Genomic DNA, 24,128 nt, shown 5'->3' with positions numbered 1-24,128 from the left:
TCTTTTCATTAGTAGACATGTATTCCAAAATATTGTACTCAATTATTATAATATTTTGAATTTCGTCAATAAAAATTTATATAATACTACTTTATTAAATAAGTACCTACATAATATCCTCTATTTTGCCTCTTGGCCTGCAAAGCCTGAAATATTTACTGTCTGGCCCTTTTACATGAGAATTTTGCCAACTCCTGCATGATTAAATCTGTGGAAACCGACTTAAACTCAGCATAGCCTTGTTTTATTGCAAGATTTAATACTTGGATAATTAGAACTGCCAGAGGGAACATTGTGTTTGTGTCTTCTGTTTTATATTGCTAATATTCTACGGTGAATATGAAAGAAGTATTCCTGTCTGAGAACAGTAACGTGATACGAGGTTTTCCGGGAGTTCAGATTTCTAGATGAGTGTGCCGATTTGTTCTGTCACTGTCAGCTAGGAGTAAGTAAAGTTCTGCAATAGTTATTCGTAACTGACAACTATACTCCACCAGTGGAGTCCAATGCTCATTGAATAGTTAATTATCATTGACGATAATGTCTGATGTCATCAGGCTCTCCTTCCACACACGCAAAGTTGTTCACAGTTGTATTGAGTTCATCTAGAGTGGACAAATCTAGCCGAACCAAAGGCTTTCGGAAATAAATCAGCGACTAAATCTGGGATCTGTCAGCCCCCCCATCTGGATATAGAATGTAAACAGAGTGTGATTAAAAATGTATGTAGAGTTGTTGCAAGTTGTACTCTTGCAACAACTCTACATACTATACAAGCCTACTTGAATGCACGAAGAGTAATTATGAATTACTACTATAAAGCTAGTAGTAAAATACCTAAACATTTTTCTTCAAGTCATATATACTGATTCATGCACTGCAACAGCAATTTTACAGAACACAACTAAGAAAATAAACGCACAAGGCGAAATACACTACGAATTAGAAATTCACTACAGAACTGTCAGTGATATATCATACTTCGTTCGTAGTATTGAACTACTTAGGAGTATCAGGAATCGATTTAATTAGCATTAGTAGAGGCACACGATGCAAGAAAGCAAGCTTATGCAGCACTGGCCAAAAAAACTCCCACTTCACCCCTCCATTCGTTCCAAATGCCCTTTCAGCTCAGCCTTAAATTTATTTAGGCTACCAACTTCCCCAACAAAAGATGGAAGTCTGTTTCGCCAATCAACTACCTGCTGGCTAAAGACAAATTTCCGCACACCCACTGTACAACTGTCCTTCCTCAATTTGAATCTATGCCTCCTCAGGTTTTTAACCTGAGGAAGAATCCCATCAGCATTCAGCTTGCTCATCCCATTCAAGGCCTTATACACTTCAATCAGATCACCTCGCAGGTGCCTACTCTCTAGGCACTGAAATTTACAGAACTTAATTTGCACCCCTTTGTTTCCCATACCAATCTTGTCGCCCTTTGTACTTGCTCTAGCAGCTTTACATCCTTCCTAAAATGAGGCCTCCAGACGTGGACACACTGGATGTGGCCTGACCATTGCCTTGCATAATGGAATAATCACTTCCCTGACCCTGCTAGAAAAATTCTTATATATCACTGACAGGACTCAATGACTTGTCCTAGCAGCCCATCTGTACTGCTTAGCAAACTTCATATTTGACTGCACAATTACCCCCAGATCTTTCTCACTTTCCACTTCCCTGAGTGTGGTATCACCCAGTTAGTACGTTTCTCATAGGTTAGTGTTACCCATATGCAGTACTTTGACAAATGCAATGTTAAACTTCAGTTGCCACTTCTCAGCCCATTTGTCCAACTTATCTAGATCCAGCTGGAGTAGCATTCTGTGTTCACAGCAATTAACAACCCTGCCAAACTTTGTATCACCTGCGAACTTGGACATTAAACCTAATATACCTATATCAATGACACACATACAAAACAATGGGCCCAACACCGAACCCTGGGGAACTCCACGAAGAGCAGCGTCCATTGATTACCACTGTCATCTCTCACTCAATCATCCCTTTATCCATTGTAGCAACTTACCCTTAATGCCATACCTCTCCAATTTATACAGCAGTCTTCCATGTGCAACAGTATCAAAAGATTTCCTGAAATCCAAGTACATTGTACATGGTATCAAATTATTTTTGGCATTCAGTTCCTTTGTGACCACATAGTATCCAATCAAATTGGTCAGACAAGACCTCCCTTTAACAAACCCACACTGTCTGTTAACTATTACTGCAATCTTGTCTAGAGAATCCTGCAATGCTTCTTTAACCAGTGATTTCATTATTTTCCCCGGAACACAAGTTAAACTAACAGGTCTAACTATGTCGCCTTTTGAACCCCTTTTGTGAATTGGTGATATATTTGCCCACTTCCAGTCCATGGGGACCTCCCCTGAATCCAAGGAAGCTCACATAATTATGGCTAAGGGTCTGCTTACTTCCTTTTCTGCCTCCTTTAATATAACTGGATAGATCCCTTCCATCCCAGGTGCCTTTTATGTTTAACTTCAATTTCTCCCCACTTTGCTCTCAGTTATTACAATCACTTAGCTCCCTGTTAGATTTGATAAACGGCTGGCACTCCCCTCATGTGTGCATATAGATGCAAAATACTTATTCAGTTTATCAGCTACCTGAGCATGATCATCAAAAGTAAACCCATTTATTTTAATTGGTCCCATCTGATTTATCCCTTTCCTTCCAGAGTTTACATAAGTAAAGAACTCTTTGCCAAAGATTTCTTGTAATCTGGCTTTGACTGCCTAACCTCCTTTGTGAATTAATTATAGAGTATCATATCTCCCACAGGCTTCTCTTCATATCTCCCATATGCATCCCATACACTTTTCTTCTCTGCCTCAATCCATCTGACATCCATTTAGGCCTAAACCTTGAACAGTATTTCTTAGTTGGAATGAAAAGCCTAGTAGCCTCCAAAATTAAGTCTCTGAAGGCTTCCCATGTAGAATTTAACGTTGGCAATGTTAGTTGATCCCACTGAATTAAAAACTGTCTGAGATCCCTGTAGTAACCTTACAAAAGCAAGTCTTTCCCTTTAGCCTTGATGGTAGTTACATCTTTAAGTAATTCCCACATCAGTACATTGTGATCACTGTCACCCAGTGGTTCTTTTGTCTGCAAATTCTTAATGCATGAATAATCACTCTTGATAATCAGATCAAGAGTATTACTCCCTCTGGTTGCTTCTCAAATATGTTGCTGTAGAAAAGTCACAAATCCACAAAACTCTTGCTAGTGTACAAGTGACCAAACCACAAGTTCCAGTCAATATCTGGAAAGTTAATCCCCCTTTATAAGACATTCAGATTTACTGGCCCACTATTTTTCTGCACAGTTGCTCATTATACTCATCAGATTGATTAGGCCTATAACACACACATGCTCTTATTTTTCCTTTTCCAGTGCTTATCAAACAGACTCAACATTGCATTGTCCACCAACATCAACTGGATGCACTTCCTTAGATTTAGTTTCTTAACTAATAGCATAACCCCTCCCTTCCTGCCCTGTCCATCCTTTCTGTACACATTGTACTCCCCAAATTCCAATTCTGCACTGCTTATGTCTGTGTGACACCACATCTCTGATATCTCAACAATATCTGCCTTTGATGTCTTGACTAGCACTTCAGATTTATTAAATGTACTCCTAGCATTGGTGTACATGCAAGTATACATGCATCTTTCTACTCTTAGTTACCCTAACCAGCCCATGTTATTTTATCTGCTATGACTCCCAGCAGTCCTGGAAATCTTCATTGCCTTGCTTTCCAGGCTGTTGCTCATTCTAATAGAAGCAGTGTAAAAATCACTTTTGCCTCTGCCTGCGGCCACTGTTATCTTTTTAATCTTTGTATCCCCCAAGCTAGCAGTTTTCCAAATACTACCTCTATAGCATCAGCAAATATTCTTGCACCCTTTCTATTTAAGTGAACCCCATACATGTAGAAGCAGTCTTTCCTGTCAACAAGCAGAGACCAGGTTGAAAAATTTATCCCTTGAGCCTTGCACAATCTCTCCAGGGCCGAATTCATCGACAAGGCTCTCATGTACTCACTCCTATAGTGTCTGGGCAGAATTGCACACACTTTCACACTCAACCGTAACACTGACTTGTACTTGTTGAGTAAATCTTCAGATTTCTTACTGTTGATAATTGTATCTGATATTATGACTGACTACCTTCACAACGAGTTAACATGATATTGCACTACCTCAAATAAGTAATGCTTCACCAATGGAGAAGACTATTGTTACTTATTCTCGGCGGATACCACCACTCAGACGGCACCGTTTCAAGGCTTATTGGCCTATCATCGGTGGGTGGGTAGGTACCCTGGTGTAGCAATCATGCCATATGCGAGTTGCCGTGATATTGCACTATATAGTGCAATCTCACGTATTGTGACTACCTTCACAACGAATTACCGTGAGATTGCACTATATAGTGCAATCTCACGGTAATTCATTGTGAAGGTAGTCACAATACGAAATACAATTAAATCATTACCTCTTATACTACTATTGCAGTTCACAACTACGAACAAAGTATTGATATATATCAATAATAGTTCTGCAGTGAATTTCTAATTCGTTAGTGTATTACAGTTTGTGCATTTATTCTTAGTATTACTATGTACACCATTTGCCCTCTCTCATATTGTGGAGTTTTATAGTTCATAACTGGGTTGGCATGGCAACACCAGGGTACCTACCAGCTCAACGATGATAGGCCAATCTTCCACTCCTACTATTATGTGGGATAATAACTCGACTGAGTAGTCGAGTTATTATCCCACACAAATACAAAATAAGCCTTGAAACAGTACCATCTGGTGCGAGGTCTTGATGGTGCCCTCGTTGGTGCAAATAGGTAGCAACAGTTTTCCCTAATAGGAAAAGCGTTGCCTATTCGGCAGATTTGTGAGTGGTTTAGTCAGTGAGCAAGTATGAAGAGCAACTATTCCTTTCCTCTTTAGACGACATTTCTCTCTTATCACTTTCCTACACCTTTTTTGCCTTCCTAAGGCCTACTGTCCACATAGGGACAGCATGTGGATAACACGGTGTTTTATCCCATACCATTTTTCAAACGGTGCTGGCTGAGTGGTATCTGCCGAGAATAAGTCTTCTCCATTGGTGAAACATTACTTATTTGAGGTAGTGCAATATCATGGTAACTCGTTGTGAAGGTAGTCACAAGAGTCAATTAAATTGACTCTCATACTACTATTGTAATTCGCTACTACGAACAAAGTATTGTGATATATCAATGATAGTTCTGTGCCGACCGGGCTAGCCAGGTGGGTAAAGTGCCTGCCTGGCAAACCAAAGGTTGTGGGTTCGAATCCTGCCTCGGGCTTGGATCATAGTAAAAGGCAAAATCTTTGGGAGGTGCATTATGGCCACAGAAGCCGATGCGCCAACAACTAACAAAAAAAAAATGATAGTTCTGTTGAGAACGCAACTACTAGTACTCATTTCATCTTAACTATCTGTAGCAAGTAAACTGAAAAATGCAACAAACATTTTGTCGGTTCTAGCTTATTCAGATCTCTCGAAATTGAGTATGCAGAGAGCAGCAAAAGCTCAGCTGAAATTGGTAATTCAAACGCTCCATTTCCTGTTTTTTTCCTTCTCCCTCCTGAGCAGTTGTGTAAAGTTCGATAGATGTAAAATGACACGTCCGAACTAAACGTTTGCAGATAAAAACTGGTTTCATCTGCAAACAATCCGAGGAAAATTTATTTTGAAATACTGATATCAAAAAATATTTATACAATGAAGTGTTTAGTCATACTTACTGTTTTTCTGCACTACCACAGAACTAATCACATAATTGTGAAGACAGTCCGCACCACAAGCACTGTGTAAACATGCAAGAACGTGTCAGCGGAACGCTACTTTGTTTCATACAACTGAACGATGCATGATATTGGTTCATTCTCCCTCACCCCGTGTACTCCAGGCTAAATTTCATACAAATGGCATATTAGATCACTACATTGCTACTTTTTCGTAGATGTCATTATCTCTGTGCATACTTCTCTATGCAAGCCTGTCAGAATTAGTGTTCTGCAGTCTATTTGAAAAGTAAAATAAGTTTTTTGCATATTTGTAGCATACACCACTTTTGTATCATTCTAATATTTAACTTTTTTCCGGTTATTAATATACTGTACTGGCATCGATTAATAATCAAAATTAATAATTTTTGCATATTAGAAATATGCAAAACTTGTTTATTCTACATTTATTTTTTTAAATATTAATGGATTTTTCAGTGGTGAAGATCTCGCCCAATGTTCACATTATGTTAGACCGAGAACTGTTGAATCTCCCAATAATCAGGCAGAGCTAATTAATTATTGTATGGCTAATCTTGGGATATTTAGGATAAATTACAAAACTAGACTCATTTGGAACTCACAGTATTTAATAAAATAAGAGAATCCTATTTTCCAGGGAGAAAATAGGATTCTAATTGCGGAACTTCGGAGTGAACTGACATCTGTTTTTGATTTTTTTTTTGTATTGAGTAAAATTAATTCACGGTTGGGTTCCTCTTATGGTGTGTGTGTGTGTGTGTGTGGGGTCAATTATCTAAACTTGTTGATCGGAAAGTCGGATATTCGATTTCTGAGGTGAACAGTTTCTAACTTCTGAATCTATCAATTCAGAAAAACATTTAAAGCTGAATCCTCGTTTATTCGTTCGCAGTCTAATAAATACAGTCGCTAAATTAACACCACTTCAGTTTTCCAAAGAAATCTTTCCTCCCGAAAGAAAACAATTTCTAATGTGCAAAAATTTAAATATACTGGATTGTGAGCATCAGCAAATGCTTTTCCGTAAATAACAGAAGCAGTTAGCCCTTGCTGTACAGCAATTTTCTCATTTCTCTAAAGAAAACAAGATAACGTGAGTTTCGCGACATACTGCTAAATGAAAGCAAATCCAGACTTCTCTTATTTCATAAGTTGGAATGTTTTTAAGAATACACTTTAATCAATTAGTAAAATAACTGGCAGTACCCCCACTTCCTTGTTATATCCCCGAATTGCCATCCCACTGTTTTAATCATTGTCAGCTATTTTAATCTTCCCTAGGGTGAGAAGCATTTTGTTATAATCTGTAGTGTTCAACATGATATGAGTGCTACAGAAACAGCAAAATAAAAATCACAGGTGCACGGAAAGCGTTTGAGACATTGCAACTTAATTGGAACAATAGCATAAATATGTGGTCGTATTTGTGGCTGACAACTCGCGGCCTAGACAGCCGAGGACGTTACCACTCCAGAACAATTATCAAAGGATTCTGGATGAAGACAATCACTCCATCAGATAAGCAGGAGTATGTCAATCTCATACGGCAATGCACAAGCGAGCTTAAAATGAGAGCAGCTTAATATATTGCGAATCTGTGCTCTGTTCATTCCTGCACCACTTCATGCCTGACAAGAAACAAAACCGGGAGAAATGTAGCCTTGGTTTCTGTAGCACTCAAAATCAATAAAGAATATATAAGTTTAGCAAAATGTTCAGTCTTGAAGTCTTCCATTATGTAGCCTACGAAACGATTCATATCCCTTGAATCGTTTCGTGGGATATGAATCGCCTTGATGTACCTCAAGGCGACTCCCAGACAACAGAAATTGCAACTGCGTAAGTGTATCCTTGGCCATACTTCCCTACCTTCTACCGCCAGTTCATGAAAACGTCGGTGGTGTACACCCTCTGCAATTCCGCGAATTAATTGATCAGTGTGCGTACGAAAAGAATACCCAGCTAACATAGCATACGCTGGCTCACTAGACACAGCTTTTGGATGTCCACCCAAACAGAACATTCAAGTATTAAACATTTTCGTCATATAAGTAGGCTTAAATTGGCATCTATCATTTTAATAAAAAAAAAAAAGTATCCGATTGTAGTGCAATGGGGAAGCTGAGTGGTAATGCACATAACAGCTCACTAACAAAATTCCCACTGTGGACTTATTTGCATTTAGTCCAATAGTAAATTACAACTTCTGCAAGCCTGACACGAAGTGAGTATGCGTGCATATTAATTTAAGGTATTTTTTACCGCAATTCTCTAGACTTTTTAGATGTTCTGCTAATTATTAATTTGCTTCATTTCTATGCATTAATTTCACTTTCTCTCACGTTCTAGAGGGATGAATGAGGAGGCTAGTGATTCTATCGCGCCACAGTTGCTGGAGATGAAGCCAAATACATACACTTTCACAAAAGCATTAGCAGAAAATATTGTAGAGGAAGAATGTCTAAATCTCCCTGTAGCGATCGTGAGGCCATCCATTGTTATGTCATGCTGGAAGGAACCATTTCCAGTAAGTGTGTGTGTATATATATTTTTTTTAAATTTTTTATTATCTTTAATGCTTTATCAGTATTAGGCATATAGTGATCGGAAGCTACTGGCTTTTGCTATTAATAAAATAAATAAATAAATACAATGAAAAATAAACTAATCTGTGTTTAACTCATAGAGGTAACTATAGGTAAGCTGACACTTCGAATTTCTCCAAGTGTCAGCATCAATCACAGGAAACAAATTATTACAGTAATTAACAACTCGCTAGTTAAAGGAATTACTAACGTGTAAAACAGGATCTAAACTGTTGTTTCTAGAGTGTAGATTGAATTTTATTTTTCCTAAAAAAAATGAAATTGACAATTTTGCTAAATGATGCTGCAGACCATTACTTAGAGCAGCGTTTCTGAGCTGGTGACTATTCAAGAGATTCTGCGCTGAGGAATAAAATTTTTGCATAATTTATTTAAAAGATTTTATTTTATTTATTTAAAATTTTATTTTATTTAAAAGACTTTATTTTATTTAATAAATAAATTTATTTATTTATTGTTTGCGAAAATATGAGATTTAGTTCATTTTCTTGTTTGTTTCTACGATGATGTAATATTTATATGAAGTAAAATAAGTTGTGGTGCTCAGCCTAAATTAGGAAGTAATTTGAGTGCTACACAGTCTATTGAGGTTAGGGAAACAGACTTAGAACTGTTCGTTTTTCATACTAACATGAATACAAAACTAGACAATATCACACCTAAGTTAGGTGACGAAGGTGGATATTAAAAACTAAATAGCCGCCAAATAGGTGGCTCGAGGTCCCTGGACGTACTCACTATGGAGCGAGTAACGAAAGGGAATACAATAAGTATTGGCGAACATCTGCTGGTTTTGGCGAACATCTGCTTCAGCAACTAAGAAACCACGCATACGCTTAAGTCGGAACCGAGCCGATAGGCGAGGTGATCTGCTCAGGATGCCTCTTCAAAAAGCACAGAATGCATAAGGGGAACCATAACTGTATTTCTAGTCAGGGAATAGGCACTGCAAAGAGCTACTCTAAATGAACTTAAATTACATTAAAGCCGCCTTTTAAATATCTCATTCAGTTTCTACTAAACTTTTTGAGAAGTTCAGTTCTGTGTGTAGTTTTAATGTAAGACTTAGCCAATAAAATCGGCCGTGCCAGTCTCCGCAAAGACTCAGGAGTTGAACATTATCAACAGAAACCATTGCACCATATTAATGATATAGTTAGATGCAAATTTATTGTGCAGCTTCAATTTGGTTAACCGTACTCTTATTCATCAAGATCATAGGAAGTGTAGTGCAATTTTTTTCTATTTCGAAACTGTTACAGATACAGCTCGTAAGGTAAGTTGGAGTAGGACAGAGCAACATACGATTGCCACAGGAGTCAATTTCAAAAGCTAAGGCAAGTAATGCAATCTTAATTTCGACGATTATGTAACTACAGAGAAAAAAAAAAAAGTTTGCTTTGGAAATTAAAGCACTAACATATTGTAAGAGTATACTTGCAAATATAATATACTACAAAGATAGCAGTGAAATATCACCATAGTTTTTTCCGTAATGGAAAAAAAAACAAAAGTTTGTATAAATGGCATTGACAACAGGTTACCATGTATTGCACTACTTCGAATAAGTAACACTTCACCAACAGAGAAGACTATTGTTACTTATTCTCGGGGGGATACCACCACCACCCTGACTGCACCGTTTCAAGGCTAGTTGGCCTATCATCGGTGAGCGGGTAGGTACCCGGGTATTGCAATCATGCGAATCCAGCTGTGAAGTATCACGGAAATGCATTTTTTAAAAAATGGGGAGAGAAAATTTGGAATTATGGTTGAATATAGGAATTATTGAAATTTGAATATAATAAATATTAAAGTTAAATATTGGATTTAGAAACAGGGAGGTTACAAATGTGTTAATTAAAATAGCAGTTAAATGGAGGGCAGAAATAGCAAGTGCAGTACTGTAAATGCAGATGTGTGGAAAGAGGGTGAACTTGAGAGTTAACAGACCCGTACTAGGGAACGAGTGGTTCATTTGCGAACAGGCAAGAAAGGGATTAACAATAGGATGGTGACATAGTTATGAAGTCCGTTTGAAGTCTGCCGTGTAGGGACAGAAATAACTAGAAATAGGCTGGCGTTTCCATCTTAAAACTGAGCCAGGGGTGGCGACTTAGCTAAGTAGACTACATTTAGCACGGAAAGTGTAAACACGAAAATACGAATTTTGAGGCGTGGCATAAAAGGGTTATGTTGCTAGGGTGTTAAATAAACCGGAAATTTACAAGAGAAGGATTGATTTTTTTCAAGAGGGAGTTTGTGGTGAGTTTTTTTTACAAATAGGAAAGAGAATTAGAGTATTGGGATTGGTTGAACCTGGAGTAGGTAGTCACAAAATGGCTGAGGAAAAAGGGTTCAGATGTGAGAGCAGTAAGTTGCAGATTGACTTTTTATTTCGGAAATCGTGGAAGCGAGATAAAAGGGAAAAAAAAGTGAGGCGGAGACGATATGAAAACGTGTGGACTGAAAGTGATCTTTTTGGCGATGTGCGTAGCACACGCTTCTCGATTAGACCGGGGTTCGAGCCAGTCACCACCAAATACGGAAATGTCAGGGAATGACCACCGCCTAGGTGAATGTCAGGGAATAATCCCACCTGGCTACGGAGGCGCCTGCGATGGGAGTACAGACGAGTGGGAAACTCGTGCATTTTAAGATTAAGGTAAACGTGGAAAGAGTCCAATCGTCGGGTGATCGGCATGTCTAGCAACGAAATCGCATGATGCATTTGCGGTCAAGAATGTGTAAAACTGAGTGCGTCTAGACCCGATCCTGTCGAGTGAGCCAGTATGCATATATGTGAGCCGAGAAATCTACATGAGAAGGAGTGTCCAGTCCACGAGCCTTGAACAAGAGACAGACTGCCAGAAAGATTTGAAACGGATGTGAGAAGCCTGTCTGCCATGGAGGAAACCGGAAACCCCGAACTCAAATCCATAAGCTCTGTGAGAAATTGTTTAATAGTGTCCTTAACTGAAAGTGCAACTCTTTTGCGTTTAACCATCATCTTCGCGATTTCTAAAAAAAAAATACTATAAAAAAAAAATTGACATCCCTGACATAAATAACGAAACAATTTGGCCTTTTGCGGTGCGACGGAACAGAACAATCGACGCGACTCACTAAAACAAAGTAAACATTTGGCTTTTTTTTTTTTGTGAGTGGCGTGTGTGAAGACAGCAGGGGTTTCAAGATAATACGCACACTAATCTCTCAATGACTACTTATAACGCCACTTGTCGCTTATTTACGACTTGCAAAATATCTGTTTATACCTATTCTAGTTATTACTTGAATTTTATGATTTCTGGTTGTGGTTTTTATTTTATTTGGAGTCTTGAAGTGTCCTGGTAAATCGAGTCTGCTGTATATGTAAATTTGGTATTAATGCTTATTAAAAGCTTGTCGTGTTCATGCTCTGCTAACTTACAGCTTTACACGCCCTAGAATTTTTGGAATTTTCTGAGAATTGTAGTCAGAGTTGCGATTTGTCCACCCGTGACTTCAGTAGGGTGGAAGTAAAAATTAACAAACAATTTTTAAGAAATAAAGTAAACATAAACTGGTGCGTACAATCTTTCAAAGAAATTTTTTTATATATATATATATATATATATATATATATATATATATATATATATATATATATATTAAATCTCAAGGTTTAACTTCTACTCACTCATATAAATTCTGGCTTTATGCAGAGAGACATTTTAAGTTTTCTTCTATTTAGGGCTGGGTGGACAATCTGAAAGGAGCAACAGGACTTCTAGTTGCGGTAAGTGCCTTCATGTCTACAAAATTATTATTTTTTTTAAAATGCACTTAATAGAATCGCAATCATTTTCGAAACTGGGGTGGAACTTAAGTTAATTTAGCATAACTTGTAACGAACTTCAAAAATCACCCCGCTTTCTCTGCGGGCTGTTTCTTGTCAAGAGGCACCTCCCAACTCCGCGTAGTGTACAGTCGCAGTACAATCTCAGTCAAGGCCAGAGATACAGTATATTGTAAGTTTTTATTTGTTAGTTATTTGGTTGTTTATTTTTAGGAGCATTAGCAACTAAGGCCATATTGCTCCGGGATATGCGGTGGTCATTCCCTGACATTTTCGTATTTGGTGGTGACGGGCTCGAACCCCGGTCTAATCAAGAAGCGCGTGCTACGCACTGCTGCTCCTTCCCACCTGGCTACGGAGGCGCCGTAAGTTTGTGTAGTGTAGTGACGGTCTGTTGTTCCTCTGGCCATTTAGCCACGGGTCCTCATGTTGACTCCCCCGTTGCCCCCCACACCTCCAGGAGGTAGGCCGGAATTAGGGTATAGATATGGACTCTGGTTGGGGCGAACCCTGGTCGTCTCCTCAGCTTCCCTGGGAGGGACCCCTTAAAAAAATTATATATATTGGAATAGGAGCGAAGGGGTGATAAGTATTTGAGAAAAGTAGTTAAGATAAGAGGTGGACGACAGGAAGACTTTCCACGTGAAAGGAGGAAGTTAAAGGTATAGAGGCTCTCCCTGTGGAAAGAGCTCACCCTCAACAAGGGAATGTCACTAGCAGTAACAAGTTAGTGGTGGTAGGGTCCACCAGGTGAAGGGTTTTGAATGGGAAGTGGGGCGGGGATTGTAGGGTGGGAGGGGAGAGCGTACTGTGGAAAGTGCTCTGTTTAGTGATCGCACAGACCAGTTGCAGCTGGTGTCAACCAATCTCATGTCATGCCTCAAAAGCGGGGGCATGACGTCAGCAAGGCAGGTAGGGGGTTTCCAGTTAGATCGCAGAAATCTATTTGAAGTTTGTTTGGGGAGGGCTGCCAGCACAACACACACTGTACATGCACTCTACACACCTAGGGACCGCATACTTTAAAAAAGGTCGCTGCTTTTTTGACATATTTAGGGGCAGAGTGAAAGAACACGGATTTGCCATCTTACATTCCAGTTTCAGTTAGAGGATACAGGTGCTACCTAAATATAACAGGCATTTAGACAGTCACTTTTTATTATATACTACTCCCAAACATTCACTCAGTCACCGCATACTTTGCACAGGTGACTATAGCATTCATTATCTCGATATACTGCCGGCCATGCGAAGATATCTCCAGCCATAAGGTAAAATTCTCCTTGGCACTGATTAATTGCAGGTCATCCAGCTGGCACAGCAGAACAGAGGATCGCAAGTGCACCCACAACGGGCGGCACTCGGATGATTACCTGCGTTTATTCGATATGCTAAACCAACCAATTAATTTACCAAAGTTCAGTAATACCTTGTGGAAATACACAATAGATATAAGCTGCAAGATCCATTTTCAGCAATATAACAGGATGGCATGTAAATAAAATGTGTACCACCTCAGGCAACAGGGTCATTACATATATCACCAGATCAGTCGACCCCCCCCCCACACTCACGTCCACCACAGTATTACGCTTTATGCAATCGAGAAAGCAAAATAGGATCCCTCTGTTACAACCTTACAAACGATCCTACAAATCTGCCTAGATTAACTCCATATGAGCATCAGAAACTGCAGCTACCATCTTACAATCTTGCAACAGCGCTATTAAAAAGAATCAATGCTTGTGCTGTCCCTGAGTGAAGCTCGAAGTTAGCGTATCTTAGTTGGGAAGTATTTGCTACCGCCAACTTCTAGTAGACCTGGGAATCCTGACCTCTGAAGTTAGTCCAGCGATAACGATACCGTAGAACCAGATACACCATCCTTATGCGAAATCGCAAAAAAGTGTCCTGGAAAAACTCACTATAACTGGAAACATCGATCCATATGGGCTTGTTACTAACAAGCTCCCCAGAGGGCAAGTAAAATTCGACTTTCACCCCAAGGCACAATGACTGTGACGTGGGAACAGTGTCCCAAACATTTTGGACTACTCTCTCTTTCTGCAAGGTGCTGAACTCCAAACAGCATAGCAACATAATGTGTCATCAAAACAATGCCAACGCTGGCGATCATAATGAACATGCATTTTTTTTTGGAAAAAATGCAGCAGGTCCTCAATTTTTCAAACTGAACCACCACTTCTATTGAATTTATTTAACCAATGCATCAGTTACGGAAATTTCCATAAGAATGGAAAAAGCCAAATGCCCGTACTCCTTAACAATCCTACCAAATCGCTAGAGCAGCTGTGATCATACACACTTATTGTGATGCTACTCTGTTCTTGGCAATCTCATGGAAAGACTGCTGCTTCTCAGATTACTGAAACATTACAACAACGCAAAACTTTAGTCGGAGAAACAGTTATTTCGGCGCTGGTTGCAACACAGAAGACACCTTGCAACACCTAATTGCACACTTCTTTCTAATTGCAACTGATTTTGCTGAGACCAATATATGCTCTAATGGCCCAGCACACTGAGGTAACTACGTAAAACAGGAATACCCTAAATTTCTACAACTGTATCAGAGACTACCTCCAAAACAGAATTATGGTATTTACCACTTATCGATTTGTCTGCGTGGGTAGCACAGTGATATCGTCACTGTCCTCCCCACACCGAGTGGAAAAGGCACGGGTTTAAATCCCGTCGATGACGCGAGGAACTTTTGTTTTTTTTTTTTTTTTTCATTCCATAGCTGAGTTAGTCGGTCTCACGAGTAGATAGCAAGGCTTTTAACCCGGAAAAACGGGGGTTTTCGTCCAGCAAAGCGGGCAAATCGACCAGAGAACACACAATTTACAGACCCAATACACATGGATAGCTGAATTATCATTCTAGGTGACCTCCCCCCCCCTTAATTCATCAATTTGCTTGTCACATACAAAGCGAATACCCACAGGGATCCGTACTAGGCCCCTTCCTATGAACTGTTGTATTCGATAGATGAATTCCTCAATATGGATCTTGGAGCTGTATCTGTCCAAGGTTTCGCAAACTACCTCATAACTGCTGACATAACTGCGTAACCATAGCAGAACTTCACAAACTTCAGTTATCCCCCAAACAAAACTAAGTCCATTTTCCAAAGAGGCACACTGTGCAAGAATATCATCCCCCCCCCCCCCCGAACAGATGAAGATATCTGGCAGGACCATCCCACTTTTAGTCGAATTAAAACGACTAGGAATCATCATAGATGCAAACCTGAGCTTTCATCCTTGTCTGGTTTACCTACAAAGCAAGATATGAAAATACATTGCAGTGATTTCCTGGATTAGGAGGAAAGCTTTTGGGATGAAACGTCGTTCCCTGACGTTGCTTTACAAAGCAATCTTCTTACCAGTGATAACTTACTGCGCTGTAGTGTGATTTACAAGAGCCATTAGTCTGTAATCAGAAAATTAGCCATCCAGTGTTGTACATTGTTAACTACAGGCAGGCCTCGCATAACGCGAGTTCGATTAACGTGTTTCAGTTACCGCTATTTGAAAAAATATTTCACTTTACACGATGCAAATTTCCAGTTAACGCGATCTTTTTTTTTATGTAGTAGTTGAAAAAGATTTTAATTGCGCGTTAAGCTTACCGCGCGTCGGACGGGCAATAAACAAACGTTTGCCCGTCTTGGCGTGTTCCATCAACCATCGGAAGAAGACGTGTTACTTGTTTGTCTCCCGCTAATAAAGTCAATGCAGACTTGCATTTAAAAATTGAAATGAGCCAGATGAAAATGTTACCGCCAAGGAGATAACAGTAAAAGAACTAGATGAAATCTTTCGTAGTAGTGGCATGTGATGAAAGAAAGTGTTATGAGCTTATGCAGCATCAGCCAAAAAAAAAACCACACCATTCCCTCCAAATGCCTGTCCAGTTCCTCCTTAAATTTATTTAACTTATCAACTGCGACAAGACTGGAAGTTTGTTCCAGCAATTAACCACTAGCTGGCTAAAGGCAAATTTCTGCACATCTATTTTACATCTGTCTTTTCTTAATTTGAAAATATGCCCCCTTAGGTTCGTAATGTGAACAAGTGGAAGGATCTCATCAGAATTTAGCGTGCTCAATCCATTCAAGGCCTTATACACCTCAATCAGATCACCGCGCAGGTGCCTAGTCTTCAGCCACTGCAATTTGCAGAACTTAAGCCTCTTGGTAAGGGGATCCCTTCATTCCCCTCTTGTTGCCCTTCTCTGTAAACGCTCAACCAAATGTACATCCTTCCTAAAATGAGGCCTCCAGACCTGTACGCAGTACTCAGGCGTGGCCTGACCATTGCCTTATACAGAGGGACAATCACCTCCTTTTCCTTGCTAGCAAAATTCCTATATATCATTGACAAAACCCCATGACCTGCCCTAGCAGCCTGTCTGCATTGCTCAGAAAACTTAATATCTGACTGCACTCAGAGGTCTTTCATTTTCTACAGTATCGCAGAGAACCTCAAACAAAAGGTTTGACGTTCTCTGCGATACTTATTTCGCCAGGGCCCAGAGAAGATTGTTGTCGGCTATCGGAAATTGATTGATGAAAAGAGAAAGTCAACACTGTTCAAATATTTCCGCAACAGTCATTTCTACATTGTGTATTTTATGTCAGAGGTTCCCAAACTTTCTCGCTTCACGGCGCTCTTAGTGTAAAGTAATATTTTCACGGCACACCTAGACCAAAAGAAATACCTAACAGTTCCGTTTAGGTCAAAACAACTTAATAAGAAATGTGAAACTGAACTACCTCGAGCTAATAGTTCGCGCGGTGTCCGACAGCTGTCGAATATCGCTGTGGTTCCCTCGAAAATTTAAAATATTCTGCGGGTCGTTTGATAATCGCTATTTTATGCAATAAACATTTTAATTCCATAACTAGTTTCATTATATTTTACATTGTATACAGTTAAAAATTTTTTTTTTATTTAAAAGGTATTAAAATTATTTATAGACCTTCCAGAAGGTCAAGGACCAATTATAATTTTTCCTATTGATTATCATATTCGATTAACGCGTTTCCGTTTTACGCAATGCGCTTGTCGCACTGTTAGTACTTCGGCTCCTGGCTGGCGTCCTTCGTCTGTATCTGGAGGCTGTTCATGGTGGCATTACACTACCAACTCACTACCTACGAATTTATTAACAACTATACTAGACCATGCGAATCTGAAAAATGATCTTGTAGACAAGTCTGTAGGTCTGAATCTGAAAGGAGATATCACCAATAAGTTCCTGCCTGACATAACCCAAGTATACCCGCAACCGCCACCATAGTTCTCCCCAGTACTTAACGCAACCTTTCTTATTAAAGGACTGACTTGATTAAACAGAAGTTCGTATCACTGGGCTACTGAAATTCCCCCTCCCCAACTCAAGTTGTGGAGAGATACTCAGAGTATTTGCTCTACACCTGCCTCCAATATGATTTTACTCCAGTATTTTAATCAAAGGCTCGTATGCCCAGTGCTTGGGAGCACTTTTTCATCAACGAGGAAATTATTTTGCTTTCACCCAATTCATACAAGATCTCTTTACAAGAAAAACATTTAAGAAACACCTTACAAGCTTCGAATGTCAACGCCTCCTAGAACATTATATCGAACTTGGTCCCCCCCGCCATGGATAACCAGTGAGCGACCTACTACTGGATTGGATTAGACAAATCTTTAACTAAGCCTTTTACACTGGTTTGACATTCCATTGGATTTGCCTGAGAACTCACTGATTTGATATACAGGTTTAACCATGCTAACCCAGTCTTCCACCGGGGTAGGATAAGCTGTGAGCATCACCTCGGTAACCACAGATGCCAACATGATAACCCAACATACTGCACCCTAGCCATGTGACTTTATCTTCCCCGCCTACCAATCCCCTATCCTCATCACTAGTAATTTGCCTGGCGGAGTAGTCGCCCAACTGGGTCTACCCCCGCTGTTTGACTTTCTTTCTTTGTCCCCCCGGGAAGCACAGGTGAACCCAGGGTTGGTCTAGCTTGAGAGTACTGATTACGAACTCCCGACCGTGCTCGTTGTGCCATGGACGGAAACTAAGTGACGGTGGTGGTCCACTAGGCTGAGTCCAGAAGAAACTTCATTTTATTTATGCAAATTTTTATACATTCTTAAGATAAATTAAATGAGATAGAAATAATGTGTATATAGGAACTGACATTTTGGTTGTTCAGAAGTTCACCTTATGTTCCCATTTGCTGTTCAGGCTCTTTACAGAGCAACAACAGACTTTTTTTTTTTTTCAAGCGGTTCCTGTGGTTCCCCACAAATCCGCGTTGAGTACTCTGATGTATGCACAGCATTGTAAGGCCAGTCAATGTGGGTTGTGTGTGAGTAGTGTGTTGTTTGACTGGCCTCTTAGTTACTGGGAGGCTCGATCACCATGGAAGGAGCCTTTCAGCATCCGTCCACCGGCACAAGGAGCCGGGCCAGGAAGGTAGAAGGAACGCCTGGCGTACTCTCTCCCCACTTGCAAAGCAAGAGAGGAGAGAGGCCAAGTTAGAGGAATGGAGCGAGTTGGACAGGAAAGATAAGGGGAAGGAAGCAAGGGTAGGCAGAGCGGAATGCTACCCCCCCCAGCAGAGGGCTAAACGGCCAGATGATCCCACGCTTGTCAGTTGACCAGCGTCAACAGAACCCCTTTCATTGAGAATTAATCGAGGGTGGTTAAAATCCCGCCGGGGGAGTGTCCCAGGCCAGCAAAAGAGCCCGAAAGCATCCAATCCAACGCCGATGGAGAGGCGGTGTCAGCAAAGGACTTTCACGGAGAAGTGAAGGCAGGAATCCCATTAGTTTATCTCCTGCAGAGAGAAGCGTCAGCAAGAATCTCTGGATGCTTTGTCAAGGGAAGTTGAGAATCACCCAGTGAAGTCTTCTAGGAGCAGCAGAGAACATATTGGAGAATTGCAGGGGAAGATTGGGGATGGACAGGGAGGGATAAAAAAAAAAAAGCAGCTCTCGATTGGCCACATAATAGAAACTTGGTGACGTGATTGCAATGGTGTATCCTGTGAAATAGAATCATTATTGGGTTTGGTATATCCTTGTGGCTGACAAGTTAATTTCTGGTGTGACTGGCACTGGGGAAGCCAGTCGACAGAATGAGCTGCGGTAGTCATAGGTTGTGGTTGTGAGTGATAGCGGCGTCTGTTGAAGACCGCGGTGGCATAGGTGGAGAATGCTTCGTAGGCTTCTAAGAACAACAGATTGTACACACTTCCTGGCTTTCACAGAAACTGTATCCTAATCGAAGAGAACTGACAGCGGAGTTGGGGGGGACCACCGGTGCCGCTGACCCTCAACATTGTCTACTGTGGACTCAGCCAGAGAACTTGATCCCTGCTACCTGTGCCTGATATGGTAAATAGGGGTCTGTGTTCCATGGGCCCCCTTAGACTAATAAACCAGTTTTAGGGGTTTAGGAGCATCAGCGACTAATGCCATGTTGCTCTGTGTATAGTCTGTAAATTTGGTGTGTTCTGTGGTCGATTTTCTGTTTTCTGGACGAAAAATCAGTTTCAAGGTGAAAAAAACATGCTGCCCTCACCTGAGACAGACTAACTCGGCCACGTGAAAAAGGTCCATAAATTCCTCCCGTTATCAACGGAACTCTAACTCGGGTCTTTTCCACCCTGTGTGGGGAGGACGGCGATTCTACCAATTGTACTATCCGGCGGGCAATGAATCTGGTATCAATCACATAAGATTGTGTGAAAAATTGACGAAGTAGTATTGTCAAACCTGATCTAGCTCAAACAAGAAAAAGAACACCTCAGTCAAACGAGACAACCTGAAATGCATTCGAGAAAGACTCGGCAGAAATCCTAGATGAAATTTTTCTAACCGGTTCCGCATCACTCAGACACTGACTGGGTCAGTGTCTGAGTAAGATAGGCAAAATGAATGACACTAATTGAAATGTACCTACTCCAATTTTCAAATGGTAAGGAAAATTTCCTTATTGCAGTACGGATAACGTTCATGACAACCTTAAAATCCAGGTATTCAGTGATATGAAATAAAGGTCCTTGTGTACCATTTCAGCAAATGAAAAAAAATTCCCTGGTTAATGCCCTTTTCTGCGAAATATCTTTATTCCCCAGTGCTCGAACTTGAGGTGAGTGGATTATAAACCTGGTTATAAGTACCCATCTTAAATAATAGAACTTTCTGCTGAGTCGCTTACCACTAATAATAATAATAACAACGTGCCTTGTTTTAAGGAGATATTAAATTTCTCGTTATCAGCTGGTATTTATTTGAAAGATTATCCTTCTAACAGTACAGCAGTTTTCTCCATATGATTTGATTTACTTCTAATTTATTCACTGAATAAAAGTACTTGTTATTTTGGTACAAGCCTTTGTATAGGCTTCGTAAATAGCTAGCAGAGCAATGGGGTTAGTACATACAGATACACAAATTTTATAATAAGTCGCGCACGACTTATTATAAAATTTGTAGTAGAGGTAGAGGATGCTAAACAAAAAGAGCGAATTAAAAGTAAATATGATCTATCCGCTCAATTTAAATTTCTCCCCTTATGTGCGTTATCCGAGAAAGAATAAAGATGCGTCAGAATTTCGTTTACTCAATTCATTTGAAGTATTAAACACTTCAATCAGATCTCAAGTGCTTGTTTCCGGAGGTTATAATTCGCAGAACTTGGTTCTTTCTTGATGAGAGTACCTTTTTATGCCCCTAATTTATTTTGCATTTCTCTGCACCTGTTTCAATAGAACAATCTCTCTAAAATGAGCCTTGCACATCTGTATGCAGTATAACCATTGCCTTATACAACGGGATTATCACCTTTTGACAAAACTCCTGTATGTCATGGACAGGACCCTCTTAAGCCTGCCTGCGGCGCCTCCGTAGCCAGATGGGAAGGAGCAGCAGTGCATAGCACATGCTTCTTGATTAGACCCGGGTTTGAGCCCATCACCACCAAATACGGAGGTTGCGAAAAGGTCAGGGAATGACCACCGCATACCCCCAGAGCAATATGGCCTTAGTTGCCAATGCTCCTAAAAACCAAATAACAACCCTTAAGCCTGCCCAGCAGCATGTTTGCACTCTTCAGAGAACAATTCATGCGAATTGGTACAATTGCTCCTATCTTTAGTTCTCCACTAGCTTGAGTGCGGTACCACCCAATTGGTATGTTATTCTAGATTTCTGATTCCGATGAGCGCCTTGCATTTATCAACTTAAATCTGTTGCCACTACTCAGCCCATTTGCCTAATTACTCCACGTTTTATTGTAGTAGCATACCTTGATTATTTTTATTAGCCACCCCGCTAACCTTTTGTATCATTAAACTTTATGCCTTGATCTTTCTTAAATATTAACAATAAGGGGCTCAGATTCATCCACTACTAAAATTATTCAAGAAAAGTAGTGCCCACCTTTACTGTTTTATGTCACTCGACAATCCCTTTATCTATAACAGTAATTTGCCTCTAATGCTATACTGCCGCAACTTAAACATGTCTTTCGTATGGAACAGTGTCAAAAGCTCTACTGAAATTTAAGTATGTTTTTTTAATCCAATTCAATTGTTACTGCATCAGACTAACCCGATCAGTAGCTAACCAGTTGGTTAAACATGATCTCCCCTTAAATCCGCACTTTGATTGCAGTATAACGGAAGAGAGGACGATCTATCAAGATCGTCCTCTGTTCTTTAACCATCGGCCCCATTATTTTCCCCTGGAACAGCAGACAAGCTTATGTAAGGATAACTCTTGCATGTAAGAGATATCCTCTTACTCTTATACATGTGCCAAATCTGATAAGGTCTCGGTTTTCATTGTTTTAGACTCTTCGCTTCCCTTTAATTTCCCAATTCTCTCGTGTATCAAATATTACGAGCTCTCGATGATGATCGTAAATGGGCGATTACAATGATTATAAATCACTGTAATCGTATATATTTACAAGTTTCCTCACATTGTTCTTTCATGTAAACTAGTTAAACATGATTATAATCAGTTTAAGTGGTCATTGTCGAGTTGTTTTTCTTCTCCTACTTATGATTTATGATAATCTAACTCCCGTCATTGACTTTTTAACGTGACAACACTGAGCTTATCAAGGATGCTGAATTTCTGTTTGAAATAACCATGGATCAAATTATTTTTGTCTAAATTCACCAAAAAACCTCCTGTTTGATCTGTCCGAAAGTTCTCATCGTATTTTGAGTGAAAGAATTCTTGAATCTTCTAACAAGCTCTTTCAACAAACGTGAAAAAGCTTTTCAAAATGAGAAAAATGTAAAACTCTGAGTTTGTAGTTTTTCTTTAAGAAACTACAAATTTCGTTTGTGACTGTATTTCTTGTAATTTATAAAATTTGTATTTCAGGCTGGCAAAGGATTAATGAGAACAGTAATCGTCCATGGCGAAAAAGTGGTAGACATGGTTCCTGTTGATGTTGTCGTTAATCTGTTGCTGGCAGTTGCTTGGTACCTTGCTACGGAGAGGTAAAAATCATACTTTCACAAATGCGTAGTTTTATTTTAATTATTGCTATTTAAACATCGAAATTAGCATGTCTCTAAAGATTTTCTGCTCATACGAAAAACTGATCTTTCCATTTAGAAAATAGTGTATTTTTACGGCACATGAGATCTGAATTCATGAACGGTAAGTGAAACTATTATAACGTGTAATAAACATCTGTGTGAACAGTAGGCTGGGTAGGCACGTAATTAAAATTCAGTCTAACGCTGGAATATAAATCTGAAGACCAATTGGACGTTAGCCCCTGAAGATACATTTCGCAATTTCCCCAAAGCTATATCATGCTAGGTTTTTTTTAACTTGCTATCTTTAAAAAATTATCCTGTGTGCGTTTATACAGCGTCTCCTTAGTCTTAATCTTTTGTAATCTAATATCAAAATTGGAGCCATTCTATGTGAAAATTTAAGAATAGTTTTAAACTAAATATGAAAATCTTCCAACATGGCATTCTGTGAACTAAATTTGGACATTTAGCAGAGGGAATTTATTTCTATTCGTTTTCATATTTCGCATACCACTTTTCCTTTTATGGCGATTATGCACAAGATATCAAAGATGGTTGAAAAACAACTTATTCATGCACTTCTGTAGATTTCAATGATGGCTGCATAATAGCCAGGTGGCAGGTTACAGAAACCATTCGTTTTCTGTTTATATCCGGGTACGGTCATGAATAGATTCATGACCGTATTTAGAATTCACATGAGCTCGAACCACTATCTACTCAAAGGCGTATGCAACTGCATTCTCTCTCTAACCATTTGGCAACGTCAGTCCACTTTGAAATCAATTTGGAATAAAATTTAAATATTTTAAAATTAAAAAATATTTAGGGAGATATTCAGATTCTTTCGGCCGACAAGCCAATCATTTTGTCAAGGCTGCTTTAACTTCGATGAAATTAAAGAAATCTTCAGCTTTAGTAATAAAGTCGTTTGAGAAATTAAATCTCAGGTAACAATAATCCTGGCATTCAAATATAACACGTGAATTGGACTCAACCTGTCTCACCACAGCGTAAGTAGCTTTCCACCAAATTAAAGTATTTCTACTTTAATTGGTCATCGACTCGGAAAAAAGCCACCACATTGGCTTCCAATACACACCATAGCCCTTAAGATCGACACTATCAACCTCATAGATGAATCAGTAAATGTCCTGATCTGGTAGATCTTAGTGATCCTTCCGTAATTTAGAGATACTTTGCGCTATTTTATTAACTATCCGCCGACCGGGCTAG

The 24,128-nt window shown here is 39.7% G+C and overlaps 1 protein-coding gene across 1 annotated transcript in view; it reads left to right on the top strand.

Moving 5' to 3' along the window:
- Positions 1 to 24,128, top strand: part of LOC150077387 (putative fatty acyl-CoA reductase CG5065) — a 144,638-nt gene that overhangs the window by 69,322 nt on the left and 51,188 nt on the right. Inside the window, exons 7-9 of the mRNA XM_090386165.1 lie at positions 8,198 to 8,375; positions 12,191 to 12,235; positions 22,729 to 22,847. Coding sequence (XP_090242291.1) covers positions 8,198 to 8,375; positions 12,191 to 12,235; positions 22,729 to 22,847 — 342 coding nt within the window. The remainder of the gene's footprint in view (positions 1 to 8,197; positions 8,376 to 12,190; positions 12,236 to 22,728; positions 22,848 to 24,128) is intronic.

Source organism: Mastigoproctus giganteus, chromosome 12, assembly GCF_048544385.1.
Source record: "Mastigoproctus giganteus isolate SK-2022 chromosome 12, ASM4854438v1, whole genome shotgun sequence".
NCBI lineage: Eukaryota > Metazoa > Arthropoda > Arachnida > Uropygi > Thelyphonidae > Mastigoproctus > Mastigoproctus giganteus.
Note: the sequence above shows the minus strand (reverse complement) of the source record. Positions and strands in the feature narration are given on the sequence as shown.